The 14367-nt window shown below is 41.2% G+C and overlaps 1 protein-coding gene across 1 annotated transcript in view; it reads left to right on the top strand.

The window, feature by feature from the left end:
* The first annotated feature begins 331 nt into the window (after positions 1 to 331).
* The window catches only part of LOC138966030 (vasculin-like), a 28247-nt gene continuing 14211 nt past the window's right edge, over positions 332 to 14367 (top strand). Inside the window, exons 1-5 of the mRNA XM_070338120.1 lie at positions 332 to 1531; positions 7264 to 7355; positions 9035 to 9170; positions 11202 to 11416; positions 13997 to 14203. Of these exons, the coding sequence (XP_070194221.1) occupies positions 7287 to 7355; positions 9035 to 9170; positions 11202 to 11416; positions 13997 to 14203 (627 nt within the window). The 5' untranslated portion in view covers positions 332 to 1531; positions 7264 to 7286. The remainder of the gene's footprint in view (positions 1532 to 7263; positions 7356 to 9034; positions 9171 to 11201; positions 11417 to 13996; positions 14204 to 14367) is intronic.

Consider the following 14367-nt stretch of genomic DNA (forward strand, 5'->3'; position numbering starts at 1 on the left):
GCTTCCAACAAAATAATATTGATGATGCTCATTTACTATGAGAAAACCCCATCATGTTGAAATGAAGGAAAGAACAGTACGACTGGAGACTACCCTAAAGGTAGGCATTCTAGACCGTGATTCGTAAAAACTTTAGTTTCTTGCTTTTTACTTGTATTCTTCATATTTCAAACAAACATAGAACGAGTAGTGCACTATAATGGTCACATATAGAATACAACTTTATTTTGTTGTAATAATGACGCTTAAAATTGAGGTTTTGTACCATAGCAGACAAATTCTGAGTATTCTTTCTGGGCTAGAGAGTACGGGAATTGTGGGACACTATCGCCATATTGGATTCGAGAGTAACATTACGAGGGAAAGCAACACAATATTTGACAGTATTTTGTGTATTATTTGTTTGACGAACTGAAATTTTGAACATGCATTATGTCACGAAATAGCAGTCATCAAAATTCAAAGAAGATGTTCATGTGGAAGTAATACGAAAAGGATTCTTGGAAAAAGATTAGTTCGTCGTGATCAACCTGTAAACAACGTCCATCAAATTGCACCTGTTTTGATGACACACGGTGTTGTGAAACTCAACTTTAAGACGGCGACAAGATCCGGGATACTGTCTGGAAGCGCTTATACTATCGGAGGTTCGAAAACTTTATAAGCTTAGTGTGAAACAATGACTTTGACGTTTCTTCTCGAAGCTACCTGCATGTGACCCGTTTTTTCACCTACTTGGAAATGTGTCATGGCGTTACCTGGCAGAATGTGAGGGAAGACAAGTTGACAACAGTAGAGTATTTTAGTCTTGTATATTCGGTTATTCATTTTACCACGTGGGGAATATCAAATAAACTGACAATGCTATAACACACGCAAGCTCAACACCACTCATTTGTGGCGGAAGCCAGGGTAGGTAGTCAATGTTTATCACATGGTTGAACTACGAATCCAAGGTCGTGTTTTGCTACACAGTAATGCAAATAAGCAATCTAAACATCAAAAATCGAGTAGAAACTCTGGAGAGTTTCGTTTCAGCTTGATTGTGGCACATCTTTCGAATAAAACATCGAGATGAGCACGGGTATCTTCGCTTCAATCACGAAGGAGCGTACAACAAACCACCTTCTCATTTCATCATGACGCCAACTTTATGTGATTGAAAATGACAGTCTCGTTGTGACTGGACCACCTCACAGTATTTCATCAATTGTAATGTGTACATATTCCAGTTATTCTATTCGTTATAAAAATCACTGTCATTTATTCATGTTGTGAGCGTATGTGATCTTACTGTTGAATTATCATTCACAAGTGCCTTATGATCTCAAGAGTGAATGTAAACGGACGAAGTCATTCATATAGTCCAGAGTGAGTGTTGTGATTGAATTCAAGAAGTGATTGTGATCAACATTACCAAGACACAGGATTTTTGCTGTGACTGACCCTGGTGCGCATATCTTCCGACGTTGATTGGGCTTGAGGCGTACATCTGGAGAATTATCTAAATAGCATCTTTCTTTGCTTGAAGGTAATTTGTCTACAAGTGTTTGTGTGCATTGACATGTGTTTTTTGTGTGCGAGTTTGTGCATGCATCTGTCTAGTGTATGCCTGTGAGTGTGACTACTTTCCTGAACAGTCTTTCATCCCTACTGCCGTACTGGTTTGATTCCACCCCTACAGTTTGTTAATCGTTTGATTCCATTGAGGTATCATTCCATTCTCTTGTTTGGTCTTAAAAAGCCTGTGTAAAAAGATCATGCATATCCTCAAAGTCAAATGGAAGAATAAACATAAAACAGAGGCGTGAGACTGTGAGCGACAGTTACAACTTACACTTTTCCAGCATCTGATTCTATCAGATGGTCAACCGGCCAGGGGTGGTAAGTCACCAAGTCACATTTGTCAGTGTGTGTGTGTGGTCAAAAAGTAGGCATTAGTGACCGGCGTTGAAGAACAACACTGTTCAGTGAGTCGTAATCTTAGGTCTATGTAGATATTAATTAAGACTTTGCAGAGAAAAAGACAAGGGCTGCATAGCATTGTCATGAGTAAAACTAAATGCAGTTTCGCTTTCAGAGACACAGATGTTTTAACTTTTATTGGGTTGTCTTCAGAAGTGTTGTTCTCAGGCCTCAGTCTTCGGTCATTAATAGTAATAACACATACTGTTTTAACCTGGCTTGTTGACTGTCCTCAGTCTTCGGTCATTAATAGTAATAACACATACTGTTTTAACCTGGCTGGTTGACTGTCCGGTCGTTTTGACAGGTATGAGGCTGGTCTGAAAGCATCATTGTTTTTGTATAGGACATTTGGACCTATATTTTCAATCCAGGCAACCAACTCCAATGGAACTTTGAGCTATAGTCCTCTGAGTCTGCATCTGGGAACAACAAAGTATGGTTGGGAGAACTTTTCCTGGGCAGCTATCTTTCCAGCAGGCAAAATAGAAAACCATGAAATGAAGTTTAAAGTTCCTTTCTTCCACTGTTCGGAGTGTTCCAGGAATAGAGATAAGATATGACCTGATTTATTATTTTAATATTAGTTTCTGGACAGTTCTGTTACCTCGGGTCCAGTTAGCCACAATGAGCAGTCGCTGCCTGTCTTGAATTTGATATCTTGGTAGTTTTTCAGCATGGAGTGAGTTTGTTTAAAACTAAAACAAAGTAAACATCACAGTTTGTATCCTTGGCGGATGATGATAATATTTAGTTTAATGAAGAATGCTGCAGTTAAATGGGACTGTTGTTTTATTGAGGAACTAGCAGTCAGGCCCGGCTTCGCCCGGGTGTTTCTGATCTTCCCTCTCTCTCAGAAACTTCTAGAATCTTATTCCAATGAGAATAAGCGATAGATGAAAGTGTGAGCTCATACATTTGGATTAAAAGGCTGGGACTGACAGTGTGAAAGCATCACCATCAACACACTCTTTTTGCTGAAAAATAACTTTTTGACTTGAGTTATCTCCTTTTCTTAGGAAAATTCTAGATACTTGAAAACCAGGTCTAACATCGACTCTATATATTCTGTAAAGACTGATCAGGCGTGCCTGCATTAGAAGAGAAGATACCTCCCTTCAATGTATACAAAGTAAGAGTTACCTCCCTTTGCTTCTAGAAATTTCCTGAACTGTCCGGTTAACTTTTTCTTCTTCATTTCTTCTCCTCATAGGAGCGATAGAGAGGCATTATGTGCTTGCTACATGTGATCACCAGGCACTGAACTGGCCTTGCACAGCAGGGGGCAGGGTTAGTGTGTGTGTGTGGGGGGGGGGGGGGGGGTGGGGGCGGGATGATAGCGGGCGGGGGGTAACCCTTGAGAATTACACGGTATACTGGTTTGATGAGAGTTACCTCCCTTCCGTGGGTGACAAAGCATGACTTACCTCCCTTGCACTATGTAGACTGTATTGATAGATGGGGAGGGTCATTATCCGAGGAAGGAAACAATGTCTGGAGAAACTAAAACCCAGGTGCACATCTGCGGCACCTAGGGAGTGTGCATGCAAAATATCTTGTTCGTGCCTCTTGCCATCTCTGAGGTATGGCGACCACAGACACACAGACACACAGACACACAGACAGACACTCTCTTTTATTATATGTACTAGCAGTTAAGCCCGGCTTCGCCCGGGAGTAAGCGGAGCCCTGTAGCAATTTAAGACGCTCGCTATCCCATTATCATTAGCTTTACCTCCTTTGTTTGGATACAAAAAAAGAGTTATCTCCCTTACCTTCTAGAAATTTCCGGAACTGTCCAGTTAATTTTTCTTTCTTCATTTCTTCCCCTCATAGGAGCAATAGCGAGTCTCTAATATCACTGGCATGATGTACTATCTTGTTCCTGCCTCTTGCCATCTCAGAGGTATGGCGACCACAGACAAAAAAGAGTTATCTCCCTTACCTTCTAGAAATTTCCGGAACGGTCCAGTTAATTTTTCATTCTTCATTTCTTCCCCTCATAGGAGCAATTATAGTGAGTCTCTAATATCACTGGCATGATGTGCTTGCTACAGGTGAACAGTAGGCACTGAACTGGTCTTGCACCATATAGGCTGTATTCAATAAATGGGAGGTCCATAATCTGAGAAAGGAAACAATGAATCAAGAAACTAAAACCCAGGTGCACATCTGCGGCACCTAGGGAGTGTACGTGCACACTATCTTGTTCCTGCCTCTTGCCATCTCAGAGGTATGGCGACCACAGACAAAAAAGAGTTATCTCCCTTACCTTCTAGAAATTTCCGGAACTGTCCAGTTAATTTTTCATTCTTCATTTCTTCCTCTCATAGGAGCAATAGCAAGTCTCTAATATCACTGGCATGATGTGCTTGCTACAGACAAAAAAGAGTTATCTCCCTTACCTTCTAGAAATTTCCGGAACTGTCCAGTTAATTTTTCATTCTTCATTTCTTCCCCTCATAGGAGCAATAGCAAGTCTCTAATATCACTGGCATGATGTGCTTGCTACAGACAAAAAAGAGTTATCTCCCTTACCTTCTAGAAATTTCCGGAACTGTCCAGTTAATTTTTCATTCTTCATTTCTTCCCCTCATAGGAGCAATAGCAAGTCTCTAATATCACTGGCATGATGTGCTTGCTACAGACAAAAAAGAGTTATCTCCCTTACCTTCTAGAAATTTCCGGAACTGTCCAGTTAATTTTTCATTCTTCATTTCTTCCCCTCATAGGAGCAATAGCAAGTCTCTAATATCACTGGCATGATGTGCTTGCTACAGACAAAAAAGAGTTATCTCCCTTACCTTCTAGAAATTTCCGGAACTGTCCAGTTAATTTTTCATTCTTCATTTCTTCCCCTCATAGGAGCAATAGCAAGTCTCTAATATCACTGGCATGATGTGCTTGCTACAGACAAAAAAGAGTTATCTCCCTTACCTTCTAGAAATTTCCGGAACTGTCCAGTTAATTTTTCATTCTTCATTTCTTCCCCTCATAGGAGCAATAGCAAGTCTCTAATATCACTGGCATGATGTGCTTGCTACAGACAAAAAAGAGTTATCTCCCTTACCTTCTAGAAATTTCCGGAACTGTCCAGTTAATTTTTCATTCTTCATTTCTTCCCCTCATAGGAGCAATAGCAAGTCTCTAATATCACTGGCATGATGTGCTTGCTACAGACAAAAAAGAGTTATCTCCCTTACCTTCTAGAAATTTCCGGAACTGTCCAGTTAATTTTTCATTCTTCATTTCTTCCCCTCATAGGAGCAATAGCAAGTCTCTAATATCACTGGCATGATGTGCTTGCTACAGACAAAAAAGAGTTATCTCCCTTACCTTCTAGAAATTTCCGGAACTGTCCAGTTAATTTTTCATTCTTCATTTCTTCCCCTCATAGGAGCAATAGCAAGTCTCTAATATCACTGGCATGATGTGCTTGCTACAGACAAAAAAGAGTTATCTCCCTTACCTTCTAGAAATTTCCGGAACTGTCCAGTTAATTTTTCATTCTTCATTTCTTCCCCTCATAGGAGCAATAGCAAGTCTCTAATATCACTGGCATGATGTGCTTGCTACAGATGAACAGTAGGCACTGAACTGGTCTTGCACCATATAGGCTGTATTCAATAAATGGGAGGTCCATAATCTGAGAAAGGAAACAATGAATCAAGAAACTAAAACCCAGGTGCACATCAGCGGCACCTAGGGAGTGTGCATGCACACTGTATACAAAGTAAGAGTTACCTCCCTTTGCTTCTAGAAATTTCCTGAACTGTCCGGTTAACTTTTTCTTCTTCATTTCTTCTCCTCATAGGAGCGATAGAGAGTCTGTAATATCACTGGCATTATGTGCTTGCTACATGTGATCACCAGGCACTGAACTGGCCTTGCACAGCAGGGGGCAGGGTTAGTGTGTGTGTGTGGGGGGGGGGGGGGGGGGGCGGGATGATAGCGGGCGGGGGGTAACCCTTGAGAATTACACGGTATACTGGTTTGATGAGAGTTACCTCCCTTCCGTGGGTGACAAAGCATGACTTACCTCCCTTGTACTATGTAGACTGTATTGATAGATGGGGAGGGTCATTATCCGAGGAAGGAAACAATGTCTGGAGAAACTAAAACCCAGGTGCACATCTGCGGCACCTAGGGAGTGTGCATGCAAAATATCTTGTTCCTGCCTCTTGCCATCTCTGAGGTATGGCGACCACAGACAGACACACAGACACACAGACAGACACTCTCTTTTATTATATGTATAGATAGATAGATAGATAGATAGATAGATATAACAGTTCAATTATTTGTTCGGCAAAAAAATTGCTGATTGTAAATTATGTAAGATTAAAGCATGAGTGTTCAGCGGACTCATGTGACAGTGAGAGATGGACTTGTCCAAAATTTCCCAGAGAACAGTGACCAAAGTTTTCACTTTGTTGTCAGAAGTTCAATGTATGAAATCAAGGCCCAGTCGTGCCATGGAAGAAGAAAGAAAAAAACCCACTGGTAGTGGTACTTAACTTACCTGTCACTGTCAGCAACATTATCAATACATGTATCACAATCTTCCTTGACATACACAGTAATCCACTTTGTGTTTGATTCCCGTATTGTTCATGCTCAGCTGCCATACTTGCACTCGTCAAGCTGAATTGGATTAAGCTATTTCATGGGGGGAGGGGGGGTGCGGGGAGAAAGAAACAAACGCCTTTTTTTTAACCGGAGCATTGGTTTTTCCAAAGAAACCCTGTTAGTGTTACACATTATTCCAAGGAAAAGGTGAATGCATACAGTTCTGCAGAAAAAAGCTTTCAACATTATTCTGCTGGGGAAAAAACACCCAATGCTTCGGTGGATGATGACAACATTTGGTTATTCCATGGTAAAAGCAGTTTTTCCGCTGCATTTCAGTTATTCTGCAGTAAAATAGAATATTGTCATCATCCACTAAGGATATTTTTGGGGTGTCACTGTCGGAGTGTTTACGTTACAGTTGTATTACGTATGCAAAAAGATGATGGACTTCAGAAAGACTTGCCTGTCTAAAGTTGTAATTTTTTTTATACATATGACCAGCTGTTATTAGCATCATTTCTGAACAAAAACAAGCAGTCAAGCTCAGAGCAGTAGACTTAAAACTGCAGACAATAGTTTGCTATGACAAAACCCCTGGCCTTCAGCTTCAGTCTTAGTCTTAGTATTGGTGTGTGTGTCTGTATGTGTGCATGTGTATGTTAACTGTACTTTTTCATGGACATAAGTATCACTGTGAAGTAATTGTGGTGTGTATTTGTGACACAGGGTGCCATTATGTCGCAGTAGGAATGGCTGCGAGCAACGCACCAAAGCACGACTTTGCTCCAGCCTGGCTCAAAATTCCCAATGAAAACACGGTAAGGCCAAAAACAAGAATGTGTTTGTTTGTGTTTCGTGACAAGGCACACTCAAATTTGACTGGTCGAAAAAAAAGTTTCTAAATTCAATGTTTCTTGAACTAAGCTTTATCGTTTATGCTTTTAGTTCTGACTGTAGGTTGTATTATAAGGCACAACAAAAAAAAATAGCCTGTTTACGGTAACCCGACCGACCCTATTTTTTTCGCGCGACCCTAGACTTTTTTTGGGCATTTGGGAAAAAAAAAAAATTGGGTTTTTTTGTGCAAAATAACGTAAAAATATGGTTTTTTGGAGAAAAAAAAATCCCGACCTACCGACCCTATTTTTTTGGCCTATGTTACCGTAAACAGACCCTTTTTTTTTGGCCTAATATAATATCATAATATAATATCACATCATAATACTTATAGATTAATACTGATGGTAGTTTTCATTAACACACTCACACACGCTGCAAAAACAAAGCAAGAAGAGACATAGACAGTGACTGACATACACAGTGACTGACATACACAGTGACTGACATACACAGTGACTGACATACACAGTGACTGACATACACAGTGACTGACATACACAGTGACTGACATACACAGTGACTGACATACACAGTGACTGACATACACAGTGACTGACATACACAGTGACTGACATACACAGTGACTGACATACACAGTGACCGACATACACAGTGACTGACATACATCCATACTAAAACAAGAACAGACGAAAGGCAGACCATCAGTGAGTGATTTGTGCAAAAAGTACCCACAAATCTCATGATACAAGTTACATAGCCTGCTGGTGATGCTGATCTAATGTAGACTTTACTTTTCTCTGAAAACCCCAAAACAAAGCCTACATCCTTACAAGTTACAAGTTACATTAAATTGCATCAGCTGAAGTATGATTAGGTTACTTGCATTAGCCTTAGCAAATTATGTGTATTGGTGCAGCCTGGAAGATTATCATTGCATCACCTGATTATCAACCAATACAGTGAAATCACAATTTTAAGACTATCCTTTTTTTTAAGCCCCGGCTTTCTCACACTTGTGTTCAAAACTTCTCCATGGGTTATGCCATTTTAAGTCAAAACTTCTCCATGGGTTATGCCATTTTAAGTCAAAACTTCTCCATGGGTTATGCCATTTTAAGTCAAAACTTCTCCATGGGTTATGCCATTTTAAGTCAAAACTTCTCCATGGGTTACGCCATTTTAAGTCAAAACTTCTCCATGGGTTACGCCATTTTAAGTCAAAACGTCTCCATGGGTTACGCCATTTTAAGTCAAAACGTCTCCATGGGTTACGCCATTTTAAGTCAAAACTTCTCCATGGGTTATGCCATTTTAAGTCAAAACTTCTCCATGGGTTATGCCATTTTAAGTCAAAACTTCTCCATGGGTTACGCCATTTTAAGTCAAAACGTCTCCATGGGTTACGCCATTTTAAGTCAAAACTTCTCCATGGGTTACGCCATTTTAAGTCAAAACGTCTCCATGGGTTACGCCATTTTAAGAACTGTCCCTCTTTTTTTGCTGTCCATCTTTTTTAAGATGTGTGTTTTGTTGTTGTTGTTGTTGTTTTCTCTTTCCTTCTTTGTTTCTTTCTTTTTCTGTGTTTTGCTTTAGTTTAAGTATCAAGATTGACATGAGTATGTGTCTGTTCCCACAGAGGCCTGCCGGGTCCAAGGGTTCTCACGCACAAGATCGCAACCGTCAGCAACGCCGTGACGAAAACTACTACAATCGCTATGGCGCTGAATACCCACGAGGACTTAACCGGCAAAACTCTTTTGATATGTTTGATGGTGAGTCTGTGAAACTGGTTTCATGCTTGAGTGTTGATATGTTAGAGGCGCCAGTTGTTGTAAATCCATCATATCCTACATGTACTGCACTCATATCCTACATGTACTGCACTCATATCCTACATGTACTGCACTCATATCCTACATGTACTGCACTCATATCCTACATGTACTGCACTCATATCCTACATGTACTGCACTCATATCCTACATGTACTGCACTCATATCCTACATGTACTGCACTGCCACTCATATCCTACATGTACTGCACTCATATCCTACATGTACTGCACTCATATCCTACATGTACTGCACTCATATCCTACATGTACTGCACTCATATCCTACATGTACTGCACTCATATCCTACATGTACTGCACTCATATCCTACATGTACTGCACTCATATCCTACATGTACTGCACTCATATCCTACATGTACTGCACTGCCACTCATATCCTACATGTACTGCACTCATATCCTACATGTACTGCACTCATATCCTACATGTACTGCACTGCCACTCATATCCTACATGTACTGCACTCATATCCTACATGTACTGCACTCATATCCTACATGTACTGCACTCATATCCTACATGTACTGCCACTCATATCCTACATGTACTGCACTCATATCCTTCATGTACTGCACTCATATCCTACATGTACTGCACTCATATCCTACATGTACTGCACTCATATCCTACATGTACTGCACTCATATCCTACATGTACTGCACTCATATCCTACATGTACTGCACTCATATCCTACATGTACTGCACTCATATCCTACATGTACTGCACTCATATCCTACATGTACTGCACTCATATCCTACATGTACTGCACTCATATCCTACATGTACTGCACTCATTCAAGGAAAGAAGCCAACAAATGTAATAAAGAATGCACTTGAAAATGTAATAAATATCTTAAAAGCAGCTATGTAGAGGAGCGGTTGGAGGGGTCTCAAAAGGGGAGTTTGGCTGTAATTGGGCATGGCAAAGGGGGAGTTGGGCATGGCAAAGGGGGAGTTTGGCTGTAATTGGGCAGGGCAAAGGGGGAGTTTGGCTGTAATTGGGCATGGCAAAGGGGGAGTTGGCTGTAATTGGGCAGGGCAATGGGGGAGTTGGGCAGGGCAATGGGGGAGTTTGGCTGTAATTGGGCAGGGCAAATGGGGGAGTTGGGCTGTAACTGGGCAGGGCAAAGGGGGAGTTTGACTGTAATTGGGCAGGGCAAAGGGGGAGTTTGACTGTAATTGGGCAGGGCAAAGGGGGAGTTTGACTGTAATTGGGCAGGGCAAAGGGGGAGTTTGACTGTAATTGGGCAGGGCAAAGGGGGAGTTTGGCTGTAATTGGGCATGGCAAAGGGGGAGTTTGGCTGTAATTGGGCATGGCAAAGGGGGAGTTTGGCTGTAATTGGGCATGGCAAAGGGGAGTTTTTGAGCATTTGCTTTTCTTGTTTTTTTAAAGCATTTTGGTCTCCTTGTGCATGAGTGTGGGCCATTTTATTTCTCAAAGCAGCATGAAGACAAATTCCTATAGAACTCTGGGGATCTAAACAACGAAGTGACTGTGGTAAGATGAACAAAGTTAAAAAACAAAGGAATACTATACTCACCAATACAAGAACGAGACAAGACGGTACGAAATTTCGCTTATGGAAGCTTCATCAGGAAAAACAAGGACACAAAAGACAACAAAAAGCAGACGCAACACGGAACGAACAAGGTTTGAAAGAAAATGGAGGGGAAACACGCAAAAAAGGGAAGGAACTCTAGGAACGGAAATGAATGAAAGGGGAGAGAATTGGTTGGATGATGTCATGGGCACAGGCATACTAGACTAAAAGTGATACACATTCATAAAAGGGGGGGGGGGGGGGGGGGTGGGGACACCAATACAAGAACGAGACAAGACGGTACAAATTTTCGCTTATGGAAGCTTCATCATTGGTGAGTACAGTATTCCTTTGTTTTTGAACTCTGGGGAGTACAATAATCTGTATATTTTTGTTTGACAGCGAGCAAGCGTTACTCCCCCAGCCACGCCAGCAAGTACCGGCACCACTCTGTAGAGGACGACTACTACTACAACTACGCTGGCTATGGCTACCCCTACCCCTACCCCAGTCCCTACAGTGACCCCTACTCCATGCAGTTTGGCTCCCAGTCCTCCATCCAGCGACGGGACATCAAGTACCCCCCTCCCCCCCCACATCCCTCCAGATTTGGGCAGGTGAGTCTTGCTTCGTTCGTCTACATCCGTCGAAGATGTAGTTCAATGCGAAGAGTAAAGCTGTGAAACCCTGAGAAAAAATTCAATTTGTTTTGTTTTGACACTGATCAGCACATTTGACTGATTTATCGTAAAAATCTGTTGTCATTTTGTAAAGCAGTGGGTTGCTCTGTTTTCACTATATGTGTGCGTCAGTTGAGCAGATTCGAGCTAGAATGATCAGTCATTTAAAATCTAAAGGAGCTTTGGTGTGTCTGCTGCCTAGTATGTTTCGTTTTGATTTGATTGTTGCTTTTTGGGTCCAGCGGACCATATAGGCCAAATCAGGACCCCAGTATGTTTCGTTGCAAGTGACTTTTTGAATGCTGTACTATAATATTACGAAGAAATAAAAAGTTTTATTACCAATTCAGTGCCCCATATGGCTTTTTGACCAATCAGGACGGATTCTAGGTGACCCTCTAAATGTTATAACGTTCAGGCAGGGACCCTTTTTGTTTATCAAGCTAAAAATGAACAAGACAAAGTAAAAATTTAAATCAGCAATATCAGTGTGATTTATTCTAAAGAATGACACTTCAAATGCTGTCAGATAATACTCTCTTTATCTAAAAAATACCGAAAAGCGAGTTTTGTCGGTGGGTGCTTTACGGAACAGCGAGGCACCGCCCATCCTCTGAGTGTGCAATGCCGACTCGCTCACTTGAAATCTAAATTATCAAAGTTCGGAAAATCAAGTGAAATTGGGTCACTCGCTTTACGTCAAATGTATCTTTACGTCATTTCCCATCCGTCTGGAGTCGGTTCTAAATCTGTCGCTCTCTGTTCAACAAGAAAAAGCGAAGCAACCGAAACGCATGTTCAACATGGTTTGTTGTGTGTCAAACGCATTTGACCTGTGAATATTCATCACGTAAGGTGTGTTACTCTGATTGGCTGACCCAGGTCACGAGAATTCTTTGACTGACAGGCATAATCAGGTAGGAGCGCTCCAGTTCCCATTGCGGCTGTTCTGTCTAATTCGCGGGGTCGCTTCGAAATTTCTTTTGGTCGAATTAAACGGTAATAAAACCGTTATTTCTAATATGCTGACTGTTAGCAAATGATAACAGACATGTCTCACAAACGATATCAAGCATTCGCCTAAAAGGCTCATGCTTGATATCTTTTTTCTCGACATGTCTTATTATCATTTGCTAACAGTCAGCATATTAGAAATAACTCATAATATCGCTTCATTTTTATGTTCAGGCACATCCCCAAGATGTGACATTATCAGCCTCAGCAAAATTAGTATGAGTTATTTCTAATATGCTGACTGTTAGTAAATGATAACAAGACATGTCGAGAAAAAAGATATCAAGCATGAGCCTTTTAGGCGATATCGTTTGATATCGTTTGTGAGACATGTCTGTTATCATTTGCTAACAGTCAGCATATTAGAAATAACGGTTTTATTACCGTTTAATTCGACCAAAAGAAATTTCGAAGCAACCCCGCGAATTAGACAGAACAGCCGCAATGGGAACTTGAGCGCTTCTACCTGATTATGCCTGTCAGTCAAAGAATTCTCGTGACCTGAGTCAGCCATTCAGAGTAACACACCTGACATGATGAATGTTCACAGGTCAAATGCCTTTGACACACAACAATCTCACAAGATAAACCATCTTGAACATGCGTTTCTAGTCAATGTTTGTAAAGATTTTAGTCAAGCAGTATGTAAGAAATGTTAAGTCCTTTGTACTGGAAACTTGCATTCTCCCAGTAAGGTCATATATTGTACTACGTTGCAAGCCCCTGGAGCAATTTTTTGATTAGTGCTTTTGTGAACAAGAAACAATTAACAAGTGGCTCTATCCCATCCCCCCCCTTTCCCCGTCGCGATATAACCTTGAACGGTTGAAAACGACGTTAAACACCAAATAAATAAAGAAAGTTAAGAAAGAACATGCGTTTCGGTTGCTTCGCTTTTTCTCGTTGAACAGAGAGTGACAGATTTAGAACCGACTCCAGACAGATGAGAAATGACGTAAAGATACATTTGATGTAAAGCGAGTGGCGCAATTTCACTTGATTTTTCCGAACTTTGATCATTTAGATTTCAAGTGAGCAGTCGGCATTGCACACTCAGACGAAGGGCGGTGCCTTGCTGTTCCGTTACGCACCCACCGACAAAACTCGCTTTTCGGTATTTTTTTAGATAAAGAGAGTATTACCTGACAGCATTTGAAGTGTCATTCTTTAGAATAAATCACGCTGATATTGTTGAATTACATTTTTACTTTGTCTTGTTAATTGTTAGCGTGATAAACAAAAAGGGTCCCTGCCTGAACGTTATAACATTTAGAGGGTCACCTAGAATCCGTCCTGATTGGTCAAAAAGCCATATGGGGCACTGAATTGGTAATAATGTCTGCTACTGATGGATGATTTGATTGACCGGTTAGAATTCTTGAACTTCTATGTGTTGTAAGGAACAACAGCTTCTGAGCTGCCAGAGCGCCATGTTCCTTTTTACGTTTGGTTAGTGTTAGTATTTAGTAAAAAAAATCAGCATGTCATTTACTGCTGTTTCAGATGAATGGCAGCTATCAGGGCTACAACTATTACTACGATTTTTTCCCCCCTGGTGAAGGCTTCAACACGTACGGGGGTGGGGGTCACAGCAGTAGCAAGCGATCTCATTATGCGCGTGACGGCCGCGGCGAGTCCAAGGAGAGCAAGGATAGTGATCGCTCTTCTCACGACGATGACGACAAGGACAAGCTCTTTAACGACGATTTTGTGAGTCCCTTTTGCCTTTTGGTGGAGTGTGTAGCGGGTGTTATCTTTTGACGGTATGGTGGAACGCCGTGTTTATAAGGCTGGATGATTTTTTAGGCCAAATAAAAATATATGTTGGTTTAGGGTAACGTGACCAAAAAAGATAGGGTCGGTAGGTCTTTTTT

The sequence above is a fragment of the Littorina saxatilis genome, linkage group LG5 (assembly GCF_037325665.1).
Source record: "Littorina saxatilis isolate snail1 linkage group LG5, US_GU_Lsax_2.0, whole genome shotgun sequence".
In the NCBI taxonomy this organism is placed as follows: Eukaryota; Metazoa; Mollusca; class Gastropoda; order Littorinimorpha; family Littorinidae; genus Littorina; species Littorina saxatilis.